This window comes from Rhea pennata, chromosome 2 (assembly GCF_028389875.1).
Source record: "Rhea pennata isolate bPtePen1 chromosome 2, bPtePen1.pri, whole genome shotgun sequence".
Lineage (NCBI taxonomy): Eukaryota > Metazoa > Chordata > Aves > Rheiformes > Rheidae > Rhea > Rhea pennata.
In genome coordinates, this window is record NC_084664.1 from 95,778,701 (window position 1) to 95,798,145 (window position 19,445).

The 19,445-nt window shown below is 37.8% G+C and overlaps 1 protein-coding gene across 4 annotated transcripts in view; it reads right to left on the minus strand.

The window, feature by feature from the left end:
* Window positions 1-19,445, minus strand: part of HIVEP1 (HIVEP zinc finger 1) — a 121,106-nt gene that overhangs the window by 12,539 nt on the left and 89,122 nt on the right. For all 4 annotated transcript variants that reach the window (XM_062569973.1, XM_062569974.1, XM_062569975.1 and 1 more), the window contains 4 exons: window positions 12,560-18,504; window positions 5,841-5,974; window positions 4,287-4,462; window positions 2,051-2,155 (listed from right to left, as the gene is read on the minus strand). In XM_062569973.1, the coding sequence (XP_062425957.1) occupies window positions 2,051-2,155; window positions 4,287-4,462; window positions 5,841-5,974; window positions 12,560-18,504 (6,360 nt within the window). The remainder of the gene's footprint in view (window positions 1-2,050; window positions 2,156-4,286; window positions 4,463-5,840; window positions 5,975-12,559; window positions 18,505-19,445) is intronic.

Here is a 19,445-nt window from a genome sequence, read left to right on the forward strand (position 1 = left end):
CTGGAGAAGCTACACTGGTTTGACTGCAGCAGCTGCGTGTTTATCATGAGCTTAATTATCCGGCTTCTTCAATGGGATTTTTGTGCTGAGGTTTGTGCTGTCACAGCTGGTTTACTTTGAGTACCTGAGCCAGATCATTTAGAGAAGCTAGGAATTTTATCACCAAGTTGCTTTTTTTGTTTTTCTTTTGTATTTAGGTTCTTAGTAAAAATGTTTTACCAGCTTTATTTTGAACAAATGCATTGCTGTCTTAAAAATAAATTTCTGGAAAAATGCTATGGATTTATATGGCAAATTCCATTGAATGTCATATTTTTTTCGAAATTTATATAAGACTCAATTTTATCTGCAACATCATGTAATTACTAAAACAAAGAACATGTTTCAGAGAACATATAAGGTATTTATAATATGGTTAAACACACACTTGTTCACATTATTTGTAAAGAAAGAGAGAGTCTCTGTCTCTCAGTGAAATAGTCTTGGAGCCACAGGAAAACAATCTTTCAACAAATGTTTGAAATGACTTACTTGTACAGGATGTTATGGGTAACCATGTTAACAATGGAAATGTTACCATTATATTATAACCACAAATGCAATGTCTGAGCTATATAATTGGGAGTATCAGCTTATCAATCAATAAAATGTTTTCAAGTCTCAGTATATGGAAATATCTGCTCATCTTTAGTTTGTAAGACTAAATAAAATGTGCAAAGCTACAGAGCAACGTCGAAGAAAGTTGTGAAAAGTCTTCTGTCACACGAAGGCTGAAAATGTTAATGAAAACTGCTCCTAAGTGAGAAAAAGAATCATTTGTATTGCTGCTTATCTTCTAAGTTGTTTGGTAAATCATTTGCTAAGGGGGTTGTTTTTAGCTTTCCTGACAGGGAATAAATCTAACAACGCTAAAAAAGGGGAAAGTATAGGCTCTTTGTACCTAGAGCACTACTGAATCATACTAGCTGAGTCACATTCCCAGCATTATTTAGAATTAGATTCAGGCTGATTTGCTTATTCTCCTAGAGATTATCATATGGGAGCAGGTGTATTCATCTTCCTTGTCCTTTACTACTTAAATATAAGGCTCCTCACTCTTCTCATTTCTCCAAACATCATCCACAAACTAATAAACTCAATGAGAAAAATACAACAAGGCAAGGCAACAGGACTCATCTCCCTGCCGAGAGATTGGAGAAGGGAGGAAATTCCACCACTGCACTGAGAAATGCCAAGATCCAAAACAAAGCGCTAACATACAATCCTGCCCTACGTCTCACTGCGTCTGCTGCAGCTAAATCATCTTATCACACTGAGCACAACTCACACAAACCTAATTTGTCATTCTTTGACTGTCCTCAATCTCATCTCTTCTTCAACGGAGGAATCTTGGTATGCAGGACATGTAAGATTCCCATCTATTGCAAATAAATTCATTTTGATAAAGCTCTCATCATTAATGGAAAAGCAGAACAGGTCAAGATGAAAAATTTTCATACTTTCTGAATTATCTGTTGATAAACGCTCAATCATTTGTGAAGGAGGATCAAACCTGACACAAGAAGATTAGCCTCTTTGCAAAGCCTGTGCTAAGTGCTCAGCAAAATATTTGTAATTCTGGGTGCCTCGTTAGCGGTACCGATTGCTTGTTAGCAATTTTTATGAAATATGCATCTCAAAATTTTGACAATTTCATGCACAAATATTCCGAAAGAAATACTGTATTTTATGAAGGCAGACTATTTTTTTCTAGCCAAGCAGCTGTTTTTGTGGTATTTTCAGTTTTGTCATATTTATCTGTGAAACTAGTAAAGATAAACTGTGTAACACTGTGCAAAATCAAGCAGCAATGTCTTTAGCATATGCCAGTCATTTGTTTTGGTTGAAGATTTTTCCAAAATTTCTTGATGCCACTAGCTTCTAAGACTGCTTATCACTGTATCATTTCCCTCTACCAGAATTTAACAGCTTTAAAAAGAAAAGGTAAGAAAATGGGATGACAAAATAAATATAAAAATACAGTAAAGAAAAGAAAATTTTGAACTCCTACCAAATTCTTCTTCTCCATCCTGGTCATCTATTAAGCCTACTGAGACTCCCAAATCCATACATTTCTTGCTGTGTGCCTTTGACTTCATGTGTTTTGTCAAATTTCCTTAAGAAAGAAACAAGAATTAGCTGTTCTTTATACAAGGTATACAAATATATACACAACAACAATTATACAAATACATACACCACATGACCCTAGTCTATACAGCTACATTTATGATCACCTTTATAATTTGATTATACACTTGATAGAGCCTTTCCTCCTAATGCAAGTTGTCAAGGGCTGTGGCAGATTCATCATCCTGAATGTTACCAGTTCTCTGGCTACATTTTATGTAGTTCTTTACTGAGATAGAACAGAATTAAAGGAAAAACCTAGAAAATGCTGTGTTTTGCATTGCTTTAAGAGATCTCTCATTTGTTTATGGCAAACTATATAGCAGGCTGATTCAATCTTCAAAACTATATTGACAGACAACCACTATGTGAAAGCGAAAGTCATTTCTTGCAGCTGTTTCAGTATTTGATAGATGCTATTTTTAGCTTAATCATTTTCACTGCAGACCTGAGCAAACAGATTCATTTTCCTCAAAACGAAAACATGACAAGATTCAGCCTGAATCCCCAAAGTGAATGTGTAACTGCTGAGAGGCACCGCAGGCTGGTTACTGTAAGTCACATACAACACCATAATCATAATGGCTGCCCTTTTTTCTTTGAGAAGAAAATACAGTAAACATATCAAGAAACCGAATAGATCACAGATCTGTAAATGATCGTAACTGTGCAATGCATGTTATTACAGGTAACTACTCATTTTACACTTAAACTTAGGGTTGTCTCAGAAAAAAAAAATGTTACTTCGAGGTATTTAAGTTGAAAAAAGTGCAGTTGGTGAAACACTACCTCTCCTATGATCATTTTTCATTGAGAATTTTATTCATGCTTTGAAATGAGACTAGGGTTTCACCGTGAATTTTGAAATAATTATTATGAAGCTATAAATTACTGCTGAGTGACTAACAAATAGCAAATTTTCCAGCTTCACATTGCTATATGAAATTATTGGCTACTTTGTCCTTTCATGAAGGGCAGTTTACTAAACCTCAAGGACCCATCTCTGTGACTGACTTTGCTAGCAATAATGGCATCAGCAGTGCATAGTAATTGCAGAATGGGAAGTGAATGCAAGTATCTTGTGCAACTGAAAGGAAAGAGAATTGCAAGTGGGTAGAACTTAATTACTTGAATTTGGCCAACATACCTACTCTGCAAAAACTACAATCAAAATTTATCATGTTCTCAATCTGGCATTTAACTGAAACGATGGCACAAGGCAAGATGACTACTCAGTGACAGCATCAGGCTACAGTGCTACATATTGACACATACAGAAGTATTCATCCTACTTCCAGCAGTACTGTGTTATTTCTTGGAAGTTTTCCACCTTACTGCTAAGCAATCCTGAACCCACTAAAACTACAAATGTTTCTTAGGTTACAACTTGGGGTATTATAGCTAAATGGATTTCAAAAACAAGAAATTTTTTACTGCTTAAAATTCTTCATTCAGAGAAGTTTGACTGTGAACTTATCCTGTCTGTTTCACTTATTTTCAGTCCTGGATCTTCCCCGTTTACTATGCCATCTGCATAAATTATGATGCATTTTATTATCTGGCATAAACAAGTTTTTTAAAAAAAGGGGTCCACCTTTGGGTCCTAGAAAGTCAAGGAGGAGAAGAATTTTGTCCTCCTATGGATTAAAAAAAATATTTAAAAATAATAATTTAATAAAGGTCACATTCTACGCTGGAGCAATTAGTTGAGTGTCGGTAACAGCATTATACACATCAATGCCATACCTTCAGATGATACGAGGACTTGCAATTTTATCTCTGTGTTCCCATTCCTATTTAGGATGAGCAGCTAGCTATCTCATTCACCTCTGCCTAACTTTTACCATGCCTCTGTATTATTTTCCTGCTTCCACTCCAATTTCTTACCTACCATGCCATGCCACACAGTTCATTCATGCAAAGATGTGTTTATCTGAATACAGAAAACAAACGAAAAGATGGAAGTAAGAGCCTACAAAAATTTGAAACATTAGGCAATAAAACTCCACGGAGAGGCAACTTCTTTGGGTTACGGGCTGCAAAATTTGTAGAAGAAAAGTGTTATAAAGATGTAGAACAAAAAAAAGGGAAACATGTACAGCGAGTTGTTCCTCTACCTTTAGTTTTGAAGGAGAAGTTGCAATAGTTGCAATGGTAAGGACGGACATCTGTATGTGTGCGAATATGTTTCTTCAGCATACTGGGTTTCTTACAACGTATACCACATTCTTCGCAGATATACTTCCCTCTTCCTCTCCCTCGAACATACACATAGTCTTCATTTGATTTATACCTAGTAACAATACCACAACAGTAAGGAAGTTATTTGTAAAGGAAATAAAATTCTAGTTAGAAAACAATAATATATCAGAATTTTAAAATTAAACAATATATGAAAATGAATGACTGAAAAGCAATCAAATATGTTTGTGCTCAACCCATGCATATATTTGTTAAACTTGTACCCAGATTTTTCACTAAGTAATCAATGATTTGTTTAGAATTAATGGTAATACCTTTATTAAAAAAGGCTACTGTCTGACACTAGACATTTCAAGATTTCAAATTTTATCTTTGAAAGATAGGAACGTACTCTAAATTAAAGTGTCAGTTCCTCAGAGGGAGTTTGGCACCATGAAGATGCTTTAAAAGAACACTTTTGAGCCTCTACATTAGATCCAGAAAAAGAAAATATTAGTTATGAGCATGGGAAAGTCTTTAAAATTCACTGTCACTGTGCTTTGGACTCAACCTATTGGGTTGTCTCTAGAAAAAGTCATTCAGATTCAATTACCATTCTTATCTCTGCTCAAGGATGCCAAATTTTGTCCTTAGTTTTTGTGACATGGTTTCTGCAACATCTGGTACTGAGCAGGGGCATGTGGAAATGTTTTACCTGCGTAGCCAGCAATAGCTTAACTGCTGCCCTAGACTAGATTAAAACCAGCAACCTATAAATGGAAAATCCTAGAGCCCATTACCAATTACTAGAATCATAAATTATGCTCCATTTGTGCTCAAAACTTTTAGAAGTGTCACTGGTATTTTTCCGTTTAAAAATTCTGTTTGGTGAGGTGTTGCACAGGGCACAATACTGTAGCTAAAGCAACTGTTATTCATATCAGACAACTCATTTAGAATACTCATGTAAAATACTGTGTGTGGACTACTCGTCTCAGTAAATATTTCCATGGTACATTTTAAATCAGGAGTTCTCCTGCCCACGTATACCAAGGAAAACTGCCAGAGACTGTACTGCAGTGTATTGCTTAGCCCTTGCCCAGCCACCATGGCTATATCCTCTCCAGCTACAATTTCTTAACCTTATTGTGGAATAGATACTATTTATCACATAATAGAAATATAAGAAAAGAATTTACTCTGTGGTTGTATCTAGCTACCTTTACTGTTGATTAATGTATGTCCTTTGGAAAAAAAATCAATCGCATTGCTTATTATTCTTTATTCCATTTTCCCCCTCATATTTCTCATGGCTCTGTGCTTCAGATGACTTTCTATTTTTCTTGGAAACATAAACCAACATTCACAGATCTCAGTATGGGAACAGTTGTTTAAGAGAAATCAAACAGGAAACAACATCTCCGCAAAGTCTACAATCAAGAAAAAGTTATCTTCTCAACAATATCTAGTTTGCAAAGTATGATACTTGCCCTCCATCAAATATTTTAACTCTTCTTGGTTCAGTTTTGGTAAAGGAATTTTCTTTATCATGCTCAGTGCTTGATTCAGAGTTCTCCTTATTGCTGAATTCACTTGCAATCATTTTTTTTCTATTTAATGCTCGCTGAAAGAGATATTCATACATTTATCATTAAAATTAACATTTTCATATACCATTCAAATCTCTAAATTACTATGAATAAAAGCATAATTACTTTTACAAGTCATACTAAAAATAATTATTTTTTTAAACAAAAAAGTGAAACAAAAGGTCTCTCTGCTAAACATTTTATTCTTCTTTACTATGCCCTGAGTATCTGGGGCTGGCAAATCCATATGGAGGTTACGGTACTGCAGGAAACCAGGAATGCTTTGAATTTGCATTCGAAGTTGCCTCTTCCTTCCACCGGTGAAGGCAAAGCTATCTGGCTCACTGATAGACTTCTATGGAGAGAAGCTATTTATGATCAAACGTGCTCGCTTCCTGAATGGCTACAAATTCACTCCTCAGCCCCAGATGCAGTAACCGGACCACACAGTTGGGGCTCTGCGTGAGATACCGTCCTCCACAACCTGACAAGAAGGGAGGCATTTTTAGTGCACAATTGGTTATTCGGGCTTTTTTTGCCATTGCTGAAATACCAAAACATGGTATTCCTAGTACCTTCCAAATTCTAGCTCTCTGCTGTCCACCCCAGCAAATGAGGAGGGAGAGAGGCTTCTTCCTTCCACTGTTCTCCTTCGACAGCTGCCGGTCTCAGGCTGTACCCCGCGACACGAGATGAGCGCCCCACGGCTCTCAGAAGCAGTTTTCATGTGGCCCAATGCAGAGCCAGAGGGTGGAAAGGAGCAGTATGCAAAGGAAAGGTACTTACAGGCAATATCTATGTTTTCCAACACTTCTCAAAAAAGTATTCCTGGTTTAGTGCAGGAATTGACTGTTCCCAATTTGGTAACATTATTAATAGAGATTCCAAAACCCTTTCAAGGAAGTACTTCATAGTTAATTCTTACTGACAGACAAAATTAGAAGAAAAAGTGTACCAGTTGTCTAGCAGAACAAAAACACATTTCTCACTTTCCCCTGATTATTAATTAAAGATTTTTTTAAAGAGGAGAATGAGCTCCTCCAACATTTACCAATTAAAATCTACTCCTTCCAAGTCTAGGATATTTATAAAATGGGCAACAACGAAGGAATGATCCAATTAGCCAGTAATTATTGCTGCTGTATTTATAAACTGTTCTACCCACGTAGCTGGCATACTTACCACATTTGCTCATATTGATAAGTGAATAAAAAGATGAGAGAGAAAAGACTGGCCTTATGTTTTCTACTCATCACAAAATTTAATGCTGTAAGCTTGAGAATTCTTGGCAAGAGGAATGACTTCCCTGGCTGACTTAAAATGACTGATGAATTACACTGGTCATTATATACATCGAAGGATGACATCATTCTGGCACTGGGTGCTTGCCTATGTTTCTCCGTAAAATTTCTGCCTTGGCCTTTACTTCCTGGCTGATGGGCAGTTAGATCAGAGGAAAAGTGACTTTCTTCTTAATTCAAAGGCCCTAGGAATCCGCATATGTGATACCACAGGCTGCAAGTACTTCTCCAATCCGTACTCTTTCAAGCAGTCCTGTGATGGGTTTGGGCTGGATTTTGAAATGCCTGAGCGCTTCTACCGCAGCATACATGACAATTCTGTCTGTGTGCAGGAAGAAAGAAATGTCACCCTGCAGGTTGTAACAGTATTCATACTAGATGAAAGAAGGTCCAACTCAGAAGCTGAGCTTACTCTAGCAACTGTAAGTCATCCATGTTGCAGATCTTATACACTATTTGGCACATGGATTGCTTTTGTTTCCACTGCAAACAGAGAATAACAAGATGACATTTATAATTTAGCAAGGAAAAGAGTAGTGGAAAATACAGGATATATGTAACAAGCCCAATACCACATAGTACTTGGAATAATACCACCCTTAAGTGCTTGATCTTTCATTCCTAATACACTAAGTATTTTTTCCACATTTAAATTTCAATAATAAAAAACAAAGGGGAGGAAAGAAGATTCCAGATGTATTTGGCCTGTGTTGTAACCCAAACTATGATGCTACATAGCTTTAAAATCTATTGTATATTCCCAAAAGTACCTAAGTGCAAAAAGTAACACAAGGCCAAATGCTCCTGGGTTATCTGGATTTTTTTTTCTTTCTTCTTTTTAAACTTTTTAATATCATAAACACTGAGTTATGTACAGAGATAAGGTAGTCTAACCTAGGTGTTCAAACTAGTATCTACTTTCCACTGATGTACTTTAATTAACTAGCTACATGCTACTTTTACCAGTTGTTTCAGTGACTCAGCTATGCAAAATACTGCCATCACAGAGATGTTCTAATAGCAAGACTATCTGAGCTTCTGTCACAGAAATCTACAGAAGTGCTTCCTGACAATGTAAAAAATAAACCTTTTTAACTTTTATGAAAAATTCCAAATTGAGGCTGAAAAGATTTGAGTAACTTGGACTCTATTCATCATTAGGAGCAGTCAGTTTCTAAGCAATACAGATTTCTTACATGTAAATACTCTAATTTATCTCATCTAAAGCCTAGAAAAAACACTAGTAATGGTAAAAGGGGCAGGAAAATGACAGCACATTCTGTTCAGAGGAACAGAAAAATGTTTCTCCCTGCAATTACTTATGTCTTCCATTTCTAACAGTCTCCTCTTTCTCCTGCCATAGAGATGAAGACCATGATTCATTTCTACTTCACTCATTTTGCTCCAATGTAACTCCACTGTCTTCAATTACTGGTATAAAGCTGGAAAGAAAACTGCCGTTAGGGCTGCCTGGAGACCAGAGTTCAATAGATACTTCTGGTGCTTTATGACATCCCTTGGAAAAGAAATCATGCTCAGAGCCTGAATCATTCAAGCTATAAATTTTAGATTATAATATTCATTAAACATTTTTCCCATTGGCACACAGCTACTTAGGGAAAATGTTTTTAATATCTTTAAAGTTTTACTATTTTACACATAAAAATCTTGTGCATTTAACTATTTTCCAGTGGTGAGTTGGACTGCTGTGGCACATAATCCAAGAAAGGAAAGCTTTCCAGTTAGTAGAAACTTTCCAATTTTCAGCCTATTCACTCCTGAAAACCTTAGCACTGGAACACACTAAACATTACCAATTCAGCACAGAGAAGGAGTCAAAGATCAATGTAGGGCCTCGAGAAAGAGCTCTTGATACAGTATTGATGATTTCAGGTGAAGAAGTCTGGTAAAATAAATAGATAAATAAATAAAAGAGGAGCAGAGAGATAAAATAAGCCTTTTCTATACAAGTGGACCTCAAATTACATTTTAATATGCTGTATTTATTCCAGGAGCTTCCTTCACAATACCATTTTGTGGTGTTCTTTGAATCATTGGAACGTGGCAACTGCACCTATTTTATTGCCTCTGAGCAGTGAATTGTGAAGAGCAAACAAAATCTGGGGTTTCCTTATTGTTTGCATTTTGCTCACATGTCTTTTCATTTCCCATAACATCTATTGTTGAAAGAACTACCTCTTCATGGCAGTGATTAGTGGTGACTATACAGAAATATGAGATCTCTGTAAATATGACTTAGTTCTAGGGGCAAGACCAGGAGCAGTTCAGGAAGTCACTTTATCTTTGTGAGAAGATCAGCAGTTAAAGTCTCACTAATAGAATACTCCAAATCATTCTGGAAAAGGCTATGCCTACGAGAGAAGATGTGAGGAATAAAAGCACCACATTTTTATTATTAATAATAAATTGCACCATAGCAGTACTTAGAGCTCTGTGTCAGGTCAGGGTTAAAATGTGCAAACCACTTGAACAAACATCTTTTGAACGACAGTCACAACCCCTTGAGACTTGCAATCTAAACTGTGGTTCTTTAAGAAATTTCAGGACCACGCCAAGCTTTTAAGCAGAAAATCAATCACTTTTTCTTTGGAGGTAACAGAGAATTGCTTTGCTAATCTGTTTGTTTTTGTAAAAATGGAATATTAGTTTCTAAAAAGACCTCCAATGTTCTGGTTCCACCCTCAATCTCAACCAGAAAAATCTAGTAGGAGAGTTACTGGGCATAAGCAGAATATAGAATTTCAGTTTTTGTTTCCACTAAACATGGCTTCTGCAATGAGACTAACTAAAAGTTTCCAAGTTGGCATCAGCTATGCCATTACCAGGTCTAGCTGGAGGTTGGTGATACAGAGGCATATTGTAACAGCGTTCTCATCATCCTGGAAAGCGGCTGAAATCTCGCTGCCTGAGTCACTGAAAGAGAAACTAGACAAACTCTGGAGGTATTAGGTCATAGTGCCTATGAGATCTTTTCAGTTTTTAATTTCTGCCATGCTAAACTTTACTCATACAACCTGAGATATCAATTAAACTTTAACTGCTAACGTCTTGCTGAACATTCTTCCTTCATAATGGCTCCAAGTAAAACTGGTAAATCACAGCCAAGCAGAGCTTAAAAACGTTCATTTTCACCCCACTAGCGTGCTTCATTCAAAATGTCAGCAACAAAAACCGAAGAAAGATTATTAACTGTACTTCTTTTGTAGAAGAAACAGTGTAAACATACATGACAGCTGCCTATTGTGGCATTTAAGTACTCCTATAGCGTTTAAAAGGGTGCTGTCAAAATATTTTTCAGAATATTTTTATCCATTATTTATACTCTAAACAGAACTTGTTTGTAGACAAAAATTGTTCTTCATCAGCATACAGTAGCTTTGTTATTGCAGAACTTCTGAGAGACAGTTCCTTAAATATAGAATAAACACAAGTTGATGACACTACTACTGTGAGACTTGTCTTTCCTAAAAAGAATTGCTCAAGTACATACAATGAAAACCTAAACAAAAAGCAATCCTCTCCTCGTTTTTTTTTTTTTATATTATTATTATTGAGCACTATTTAAATATAGTATCTTATAAAATGTATGGGGAAACAGGTTGAAGAAGGTAATATGTTTTTAACATGTAAAAAGGAGGTGACTATTGAACCAAAATGTAGTTCAGTTAGAGCACTGACACAAAGTCAGCAGTCTCTATGCCTTTCTATATGAAAAATTATAGATTAAATTTTGATCTCCAAAAAGAGAGTTGGCAAAATTTCCCACTGACCTCAGGAGGACTAGATTTAACTCTAATACTCTTTTGGCTTTAGGGGTTACAGAATATCGTCTCAACTCCCCCTGTAATTCTGAAACTATTTCTTCCCTCTTACACAGAGATTTTCATCTTACTGCTCTCTTCCCCCACTAACTTGGTATCTTAGCAAAACATTTAGTAAACACAGAAATGTCCCATCAGGACCTCTGACAGTACCAGTCTAGATCACCCAGCACCAACAGAAATACGTTTTTTTTTTCCCAAGACTTGGTATGTTTCCTGAAGAGCAACTGCCAGCCCTATTGACCCAAATTGTCAGCCAGATGCCCAGCAGGTTGTGCTGCTAGCAGCCTGCAGCATGACCCAGGAGGATGGTTTCTAACCCACCAAAAAACTTGAGTCTTCTAGACGGTCTCCATACGATTCTAGAGGAACTTAGCTTCAAGGCTAATGCTCAGCTTTTGCCAAAAGAGGCAAAAGAAAAGCATAGCGAAGAACACACTTCATACAGGAAAAAGAAGAAAGAAGAGCATGAAACTACAATCTACAGCACAGCTCTCTTCAGAAGGCGTCACAGCTTCATTAGATGTGACAACAAGAGCTAGTATCTGATCCACTAAATGGAGACTGATGTTTGTCGCCAAGTTACAGAGCGAAGGGTCACATTTACCTATTAACAGAGGCTTATCAGTTAGTAAGGAACACCAAATTCAGTGCAAATAAGCATACAGTTTTGGTCCTGTTCAGGAAATGAAATCCTAATCACATATATGCAGCCCTAAGACACTTATGGAAATATCAAGTGACTACTCTGCTCTTCCACATTTGACTGGAATTACAGAGTACTATGTAGAGTATTATTGCTCTGAATACCTTCTACTCAGTATAAGCCAGATTTAATGGCATACTTGGAGCAGTATTAATTCAAGAAATTGTGTTTTTTAAAAAGTGGTAATTTTGTTTTAAACTTTACTGTTTTTCTCATTATTTATTTGTCATCACTGATTAACCTAGGTGGGAGGGAGGGACATTGGACACTACTCCTCCCGCAGTTAGATGATCAGCAATAGTGAAAAATATTTCTATGGCATATACATGGACACCAGTTCAGTCTGAAAACTGTCTTGTAACAGAAAATACCAGCTGATTTTGAAGGCAAAATATACAGCTCTGATCTTCAATTAACCTGTTTTAAGTTAACAGTATTTAAAAACCGTTTGTACTAGAACTATTTTTGCTATACTCTTTGCATTTAAGAAAATAGCCAAATGCATTCCTTCCAAAACAGACTGCATATACGTATTAAAATTCAAGAACTAATTTCAAGAAAAGTGGAAAACTTTTTTTAACAGTTTTCTTAATGGAATTAGTGAAGATCTTTTTAGCAGTTCAATTCAGCTTAACTAAAACAATTAAGTACATATATTGTACATATCATTATTTAAAATCAGGCACATTACATTCTCCAAAAAATAAACAGGTATGTTCTAAAGCACATTCTCTGTAAAGGATCAATATACATCAAGCAAAATTTAAATACCTTGGTTAAGCTGCTCTTCCACTTGCTTGAATAGACCAATACATCAGATCTTGGATGAGTAGTTCTCGCTTGAGTGTACAGTGGTTTTTCAACTTTCTGTTTTGAATTGAGGAGGGAAAGAGCTACCTTTGTCGGCAAACCAAGTGGATTGGGATTGTTGGAGCTAATGGTCCATGTAGAATAGGCTGAAATTTTCTGGTCATTCTGCAGCAGATGTAATGGTTTTCTCTTCATGAGATAACACCATGTAAAATTTGTTGAGGTCTTGAGGCTTGGAAATGACAACCTCTGCAGTTCTCCTGCGTTCATTGCAGGCAACGTAGTTACAGGTTTTGCTTGACCCTGGCTACCGATTTCCTTGCTCTCATTAGCAATACTTGGGGACCTTCTTTCTTGACTGCTACTTACAGACTTTGGAAGAGAAGCTTGATTATTCACTGGAGACAATTCAGATGGTTTTCTAACTACAAGCACTGCTGATGCTGACAACTGAAGGTCTTCTGATTCTGCTGACTCCTTTACGGTTTCTGAAACCCCAGTTTCAGATGTATGATGGTCAGGCAATAGTGGGTCTGAAGTACTAGCTTTGCTGCTTTTTTCCTGCTGTGGAACACCATCAGGGTCTAACAGATGATTTTCAAGAGGCTCTGTGGTGCACACTTGTCTCACCAAAACTGGTTTCTTTTGTTTACTAGTAGGGTCACCAGACCGAAGGTTAAGTGAATGCAATGGTCTAGCATCTGTCATGCAGGCAGCTCCACTCTCATCTTTAACACGTTTTTGCTGTTTTTCCATGGCAATATCTAAACTGTTGGCTGGGGAAAGCATTCGTTTACTTGAAGCTGTAGCTTCCTGTTGAGGGAAGAGTCCACTAACTGGCACTTTCTGAATAATATTCAAAGAGCTAGACAAAGGTGAATTTCTGGTTCCATTATCAGGTAGTGAATTTTCAAATTCAAATGAATTTGGCAAAGTCCTCTGACAGTCTTTGTGAGATTTTGGCAGCTGAGTTTTACCTTCAAGCATTGGCACTGTCACAGCATTTGTTTTACAAACAGATTGATTTACTTGCTCCTGGGTCACTAAAATGTGAGGAAGGGGTGTAACTGTTGCAAAGCCATAGGACGGCATACTACTATGAATACGGACAGGAACTACAAAAGGAGAAATCTGATGTATTTGACTGCTGCAGTTATTAGGGATAATCTGTTTTAGAGGAGGCAAAGAATATGGATTAGACACATTATCAGACAATTTAGTCTGCATTTCAAAGGAGGATGCGTTCTGGTCCACCCCAACTTGACTTGGAACAGTCTGGGTTGCTAAAGTATTTTTTAATAGTTTAGAAGAGTATGGCTGACCTATATGTAATGTTTTAACTTGAAGTTGATACTTAGGTGCAAAACAATCCTTTTTTTCAGTGAGGTGACATGAAAGTGTGTATGTATTTGCTTGTTCTCCTTGGGCTGAGGTTTTAGTAGATGTCTGGGGAGGCTGATGCAAGGATGGCTGTCCCAGATTATTCAAAACATGATCTGGAGGCTGCTGAACTGAAGACAGACTAACAGGATTACAATTCTGAATTGCAGAGTGAGGCCTGGAGTGAGTCTGTGAATGCTGAGTACTTGAAGGAAACTCCACTGAAGACTTGATGGAGGTCTGCAATCTGTGAAACGGCACTGTGGGCACATCCGTAGCCTGAGCGGTCTGAAATGAAGAAACCGATTTAATTTGAGGCTGATGATTTTCTGGAGCAATATTTAAAGATATTTGTCTTACAAATGGTCCCCTCCTCCTTTCTAGCAGAGGCACATGTCCAGTGACACCATTTCCAGAAGACAATTTTGGAGCAGCTACCTCTACAGCTGAGGCAGGTTTTGATGGAGACATACTTCCACAGTCGAAAGACTTACTCCTGTAGTCTGCAACCTCCATTGATGGCTGTGTGCAGCTGATCTGCTCAGATGCAGCACGTCTCATTTCCCTGTAATGAGGGCCTGGCACACCCAGTACATTAGAGCCAGCAGGAATCATAAGGAATTCTGTTGACTTATTAATGAGCTCTACTCTGGAAGAATTCTCAGCCTTGGAAATTTCGTCTTTATCAAGTGAAGCTGAGAAACTAGAGGCATGAGACAAACTACTCTCCCGACTTAGACTTCTGGAAAGCGTGGAGTCAATGCTTGATTCAGCAGATGAATGTTCCATTTCAGCCAAGCGAATTCTTTTCTTCTTTGGTGGAAGTTTTTCTGTGGGCAATTTTGACAGTGTTTCACTACGCTGTGGCCAGTTAAATCTTTCTGTCTTTTCCTGATCACTGTATTGGTTTTCTTGGTCTCTGTCTGGTTCTTCTGTGACCAGTATTTCAGGAACCTGGATGTTATGTTGGCGAACAAGTCTTGATGGCTGAAGCGGTGTACTTCTTTCATGAGAAACTATCTGACTTCCCTGAGCTTCCCCCCTAGGCGTTTCTGATGATAGTGGCTGATGATGCGGGGAAGTATTCAGATGACAGTGTCTGTCCTCCTGGATTACAATTGTATTCAAAGAGCGGTGCTTTGTAACCTTGTTGGGCTCTTGAAAAGAAACTGGTGATACTCTTTCAAAAGACTCTGATTTCTCAAATGAGCTATTTCTGCTCAGTGAATTAGTATGCTGTATTACTGAAATGCCAGTCCCTTGCCTTTTCAACTCCACCTTTTCTTGCACAACTGAACTTGTCTGCTTTTCAATAAGTGGAGCCATCTTTGGCTCAGTAGTTTGATCTGTGCCTCGAGCCACAAGCTGAATTTGTGAACTCTGAAGTACAACATTGCTTTGCTGCTGTGAACCTACTACTGTTGCACTGTGTTTTGGCAGACTGGAAGAATTTGATGGTTTACTCTGGCTGTCTGCATTCTTTGATGGTATGTTCATATCATTTTGTGGGTCATCGTCATCCCCAACGCTTTTCATTTTCCTTCTTTTCCGTATCTGAGGTGTCTGTTCCCAGACACCAGTTGAACTAGTGACTCTGTAGTGCAGAATTTGAGGTTGGGTACTACTGGGGACAGTTTTATGCTCAGGCTCTCGGATTGCAGCTTTAGTTTTAGGTCCATGCAATTCTGAACAATAAAACTTCTTGTGGTTTTCAAAATTTTCCAGTTTTCTGTATCTGTTTCTGCAGGTTTCACACTCAAACATTGTTCCTCGCACTTGAGGTGACTTCTTTGCTTTTTCTAAGTTTGATCCTTGTGCCAGCGACTTGCTCCTTTGCAATAAAGATTCATTTGATAAGTTACATCCAAGATAACTTTCTTCTACTGATCGTACAGGTCCAAGAACTTGACTTTCACCAGTAGAAGAATCCTCTATTGCTGCCTGTCGAACAAGGGTCCGAGGATGTCCACCTTGGTTCAGTGGAGTAGCAGGTCCTGATACAAAAACATCATCATATAAGGAGCCAATTTTATCATCAAACGACTGACTTCCTCGAAGTGGATGAGGGGGAGGTATTACATTTGGAGGTACGGCTGAATAACTGGTGGTAGGCATTGAATTACTTCTTGTTATAGGTAAACAGTCAAGGGATGGTACAGACAGAAGGAAAACTTGCTTTGATTTTTCTGTGGGTGTGAAAGGAGACTTTGGTATATCAGAGCTTGAACTAGTTCTTCTTCCCATGGGCTTTAAGTCAAATTGGAAGGAATCCTTAAATATGTAGGATTTTGGTGAATCTATGCTTCCTCTTCTTGAAAGAGATGTTCTTCTTGGTTTCACACTATCTAACTGTTTGTCATCCACGACAGCTTCATTATCAGAAATTAACTTTGAGATACGCTCCTCAAGGGTTTTTGTTGCCATGGGTGGTCGCATTTGGCCAGAGATAACCATATTTTTTTCAGTACAAACTGTCTGAACCACAGATGCTACTATTCCACTTGCTCGTGGCACACAAGGCAGATTTTTATTTGGGTCTTTTTCCGAGGTCAGCAATCCTCTTGCGAAAGGAGCTGGTGGGCTCATTGTTTGATCAGCACTTTCAGATCGAGAAAAATAACCAGAATCAGTACTGCCTAAACTTCTAGGGCTCAAAAGGCATTTTCCTTGCTGATCTTGGGAACAATCAGTTGCCTGCTGTCTCTGGAGCTGAGCATGAACAGCTCCTATTGCAGACCCTACCTGTTCCTCTGAAAGGCCCATTTCTATCTTCTGTTGTTGCTTTACATCATTCTCCTTGAATGAAGCAGTCTGTGTAACATTTGACTGAAGATTTGTCACTTTAAAATCTCCTTTTTTCTGTGCGGCAGCAAGCTCAGGTGCTGAATCTGTGACTTTTGGACTATCAGCCCTTAAAGGAGAAACATTAACAGGATGAACTACTACTTTTGGTAAAGCTGCCCTTACTTGTGGTTCTGTATCATGTAATGAGGAATCACCTGCTATACAATCTGGGTTGCTCAGTGGAACAGGGCTTCCTTTCCGTAAAGTTTCTGCACTCGAAATGACTTTCACTATTTGTGTAGGTTCCAGTTCTTGATCATCTTGTCTTTCATCAGCAGTGCCTTCATCTTCACTTTCACCACTTTCTTCCACATCTGAATGAATACTAAGCGCTTTGTCCGAGTCATGAGATAAGAAGAGACCACCCGAATCTGGCTGTAGAACAAGTCCAAGTTTGATAGCATGCGCATGAGATTTTTTGTGCTTGTACAGATTGCTTTTGGTTTTAAATGAAAACCCACACGTCACACAAGGATATGGTCGCTCTCCAGTATGGGATCGGATATGCTTTTGGAGAACACTGGGCTTGGCACAGGCCCGATTACAGTACTCACAGACATATTTCCCTAGTTTTTTAGGCTTCTGGTCTTTCAGAAGATTACACATTTGTTCTACATCATGATTTACAACTGATGCTACCTGGGCTGAACTGTAGATGGGACCTATAGACAAATGTGTGGAACTGGATGTGTTAACTGGCAAAGGTGAGGATGAACTAGCTACTAACTGGTTTTGAGGAAAAACCTGAGTTACCGCGGAAGATGAGGTGTGAACGACAGAAGAGGTTACTGCTATACTGTATATCTGCTGGAGTTTGGGGTTTTCTTGACTCTGCTGTTGCACCAGCGATCTAGTGAAACTTGGACACATAACAACCTGGTGATTTTGTTGACTGGTTTTAGTAATAAGGTCTTGTGAATGAGAAATTGATTGGATCTGTGCTTGTCCACTCTTAGCTGTTGTTGCTACCTGAACATTGTTTAAAGTACATGGGTAATAGTGCGATCCAGCTGCCAACTCATGCTGTGACAAAACAGATGGATTTTGGACGCTCATTGTATTGGATGTGAGACTAGAAGAGGTGCTTACAGTTTTATTTGGTCTCAGTTTCTCTATCTGCATCCCATAAGGGGGGCACTCTTGTGTTAAGGTATTCAGTTCAGGCTCCATTGCTTTTAATAAGACATCAAATGCAGTACGAGTACATGGGGAGGCAGTACTACTATCATCAAAAGTAATACATTCATTACTGTCAGTCTTTGCTTTACTTGATAAGGAGTTAGGGAGAGACTTCTCTGGCAAGTTTAATTGCTTTGCATCAGAATCCTCCACTGTCTGTTTATTCAGCTCCAAGGACTGATGTGCCAGTGAAAGCTTTGTCTGCACTGATGTCTCAGATTTGGTTGTTTCAACGCTTATCTCATTACTAAGTGCTCCTCCATTTTGTTTGGTACACTGATTTCCATTTTGCACAGGTAAATGATTCTGTGCTTTGGTGTGTTCTGAGGCATCTGGAAGAACTTTTAATGGTGAAGGCTCTACATTTTGTTTAACCTTGGCTTCAGTGGGGCTTCTCAAAGGTGATTTTGGTATTTTTTTTAGATGGTTTTCAGTTACAATCTTTTTTCTTTTCACACCCTTAATTGTATCTGGGGTTCCTCTAATACCAGCATCTGTGATTTCTGTTTAAACATAAAGAGAATAAAAAATAATGTTAAAACTGTATAATGCACTTCATTTTTTTATATGCTATTCTATCATCTCTAAGTTTCAACTGTAAGAGTAGTTCATGCAGAAAGCCCTGGGGCAACAAAACTGTCCATCTCCCAAGCCTCTGATATTTTTAATAGTAAATATATCTTCCCGAAGATCTATTTTATTTTAATCTAAAAAGAGTAATGCTTTTCAACTTATACTGTAAAACATCACAGAAGTCATTTACTATAGGAAAAGCTGCAAAAAAAAAAAAAGGCTACTGGAAAAGTATTTTAATATTTATAGAAACTCCTTTTCAGATAAGGTAAAAATAAATCTCTCTTTTGCACTTGTAGTAGTCAAGGAATGAAGACAACTTCCTCATGGTTATATCTGTAAGTGGATTTATCATGGAAATGGCACAAACCACCCACACCATCTGTCAAATACTGTATTTCAGAGCTCCAGTTACTAAACTTCAACAGCATTTCAGATGAGCAACTACTGCAGATGAATAAAATCAGCCACACTTAAATGATTTTCTATTTATGCATTATGAAACAAAGTTAACTAAGTTTGAATTACTTCATTGCTAGCTACACTTGTTGCTCATTTTAAGCAGGTATGCATAGGGAGTTTCAGGGATGTAGTGAATAGCAAATGATTTGCTATGCTATTCATCAGAATAATTTTGGAGTATATACTAGTACATATATCAGTTTGTACAGAGTCCAATTTCCTCCAGAACAAAAAGAACATATTGACTGAAGTTCAGTGTTGATACTTACAAACCTTTTTTTTTAGTATTGATACCTGATGTTACACACCTTTGTTTACTTCAACAGCATCATATTTAACCTGTTCGTTAGATATATTTTACCTCCTAACATACAAACACCTATACGATCACAGCCACCGTCTCAGCTAG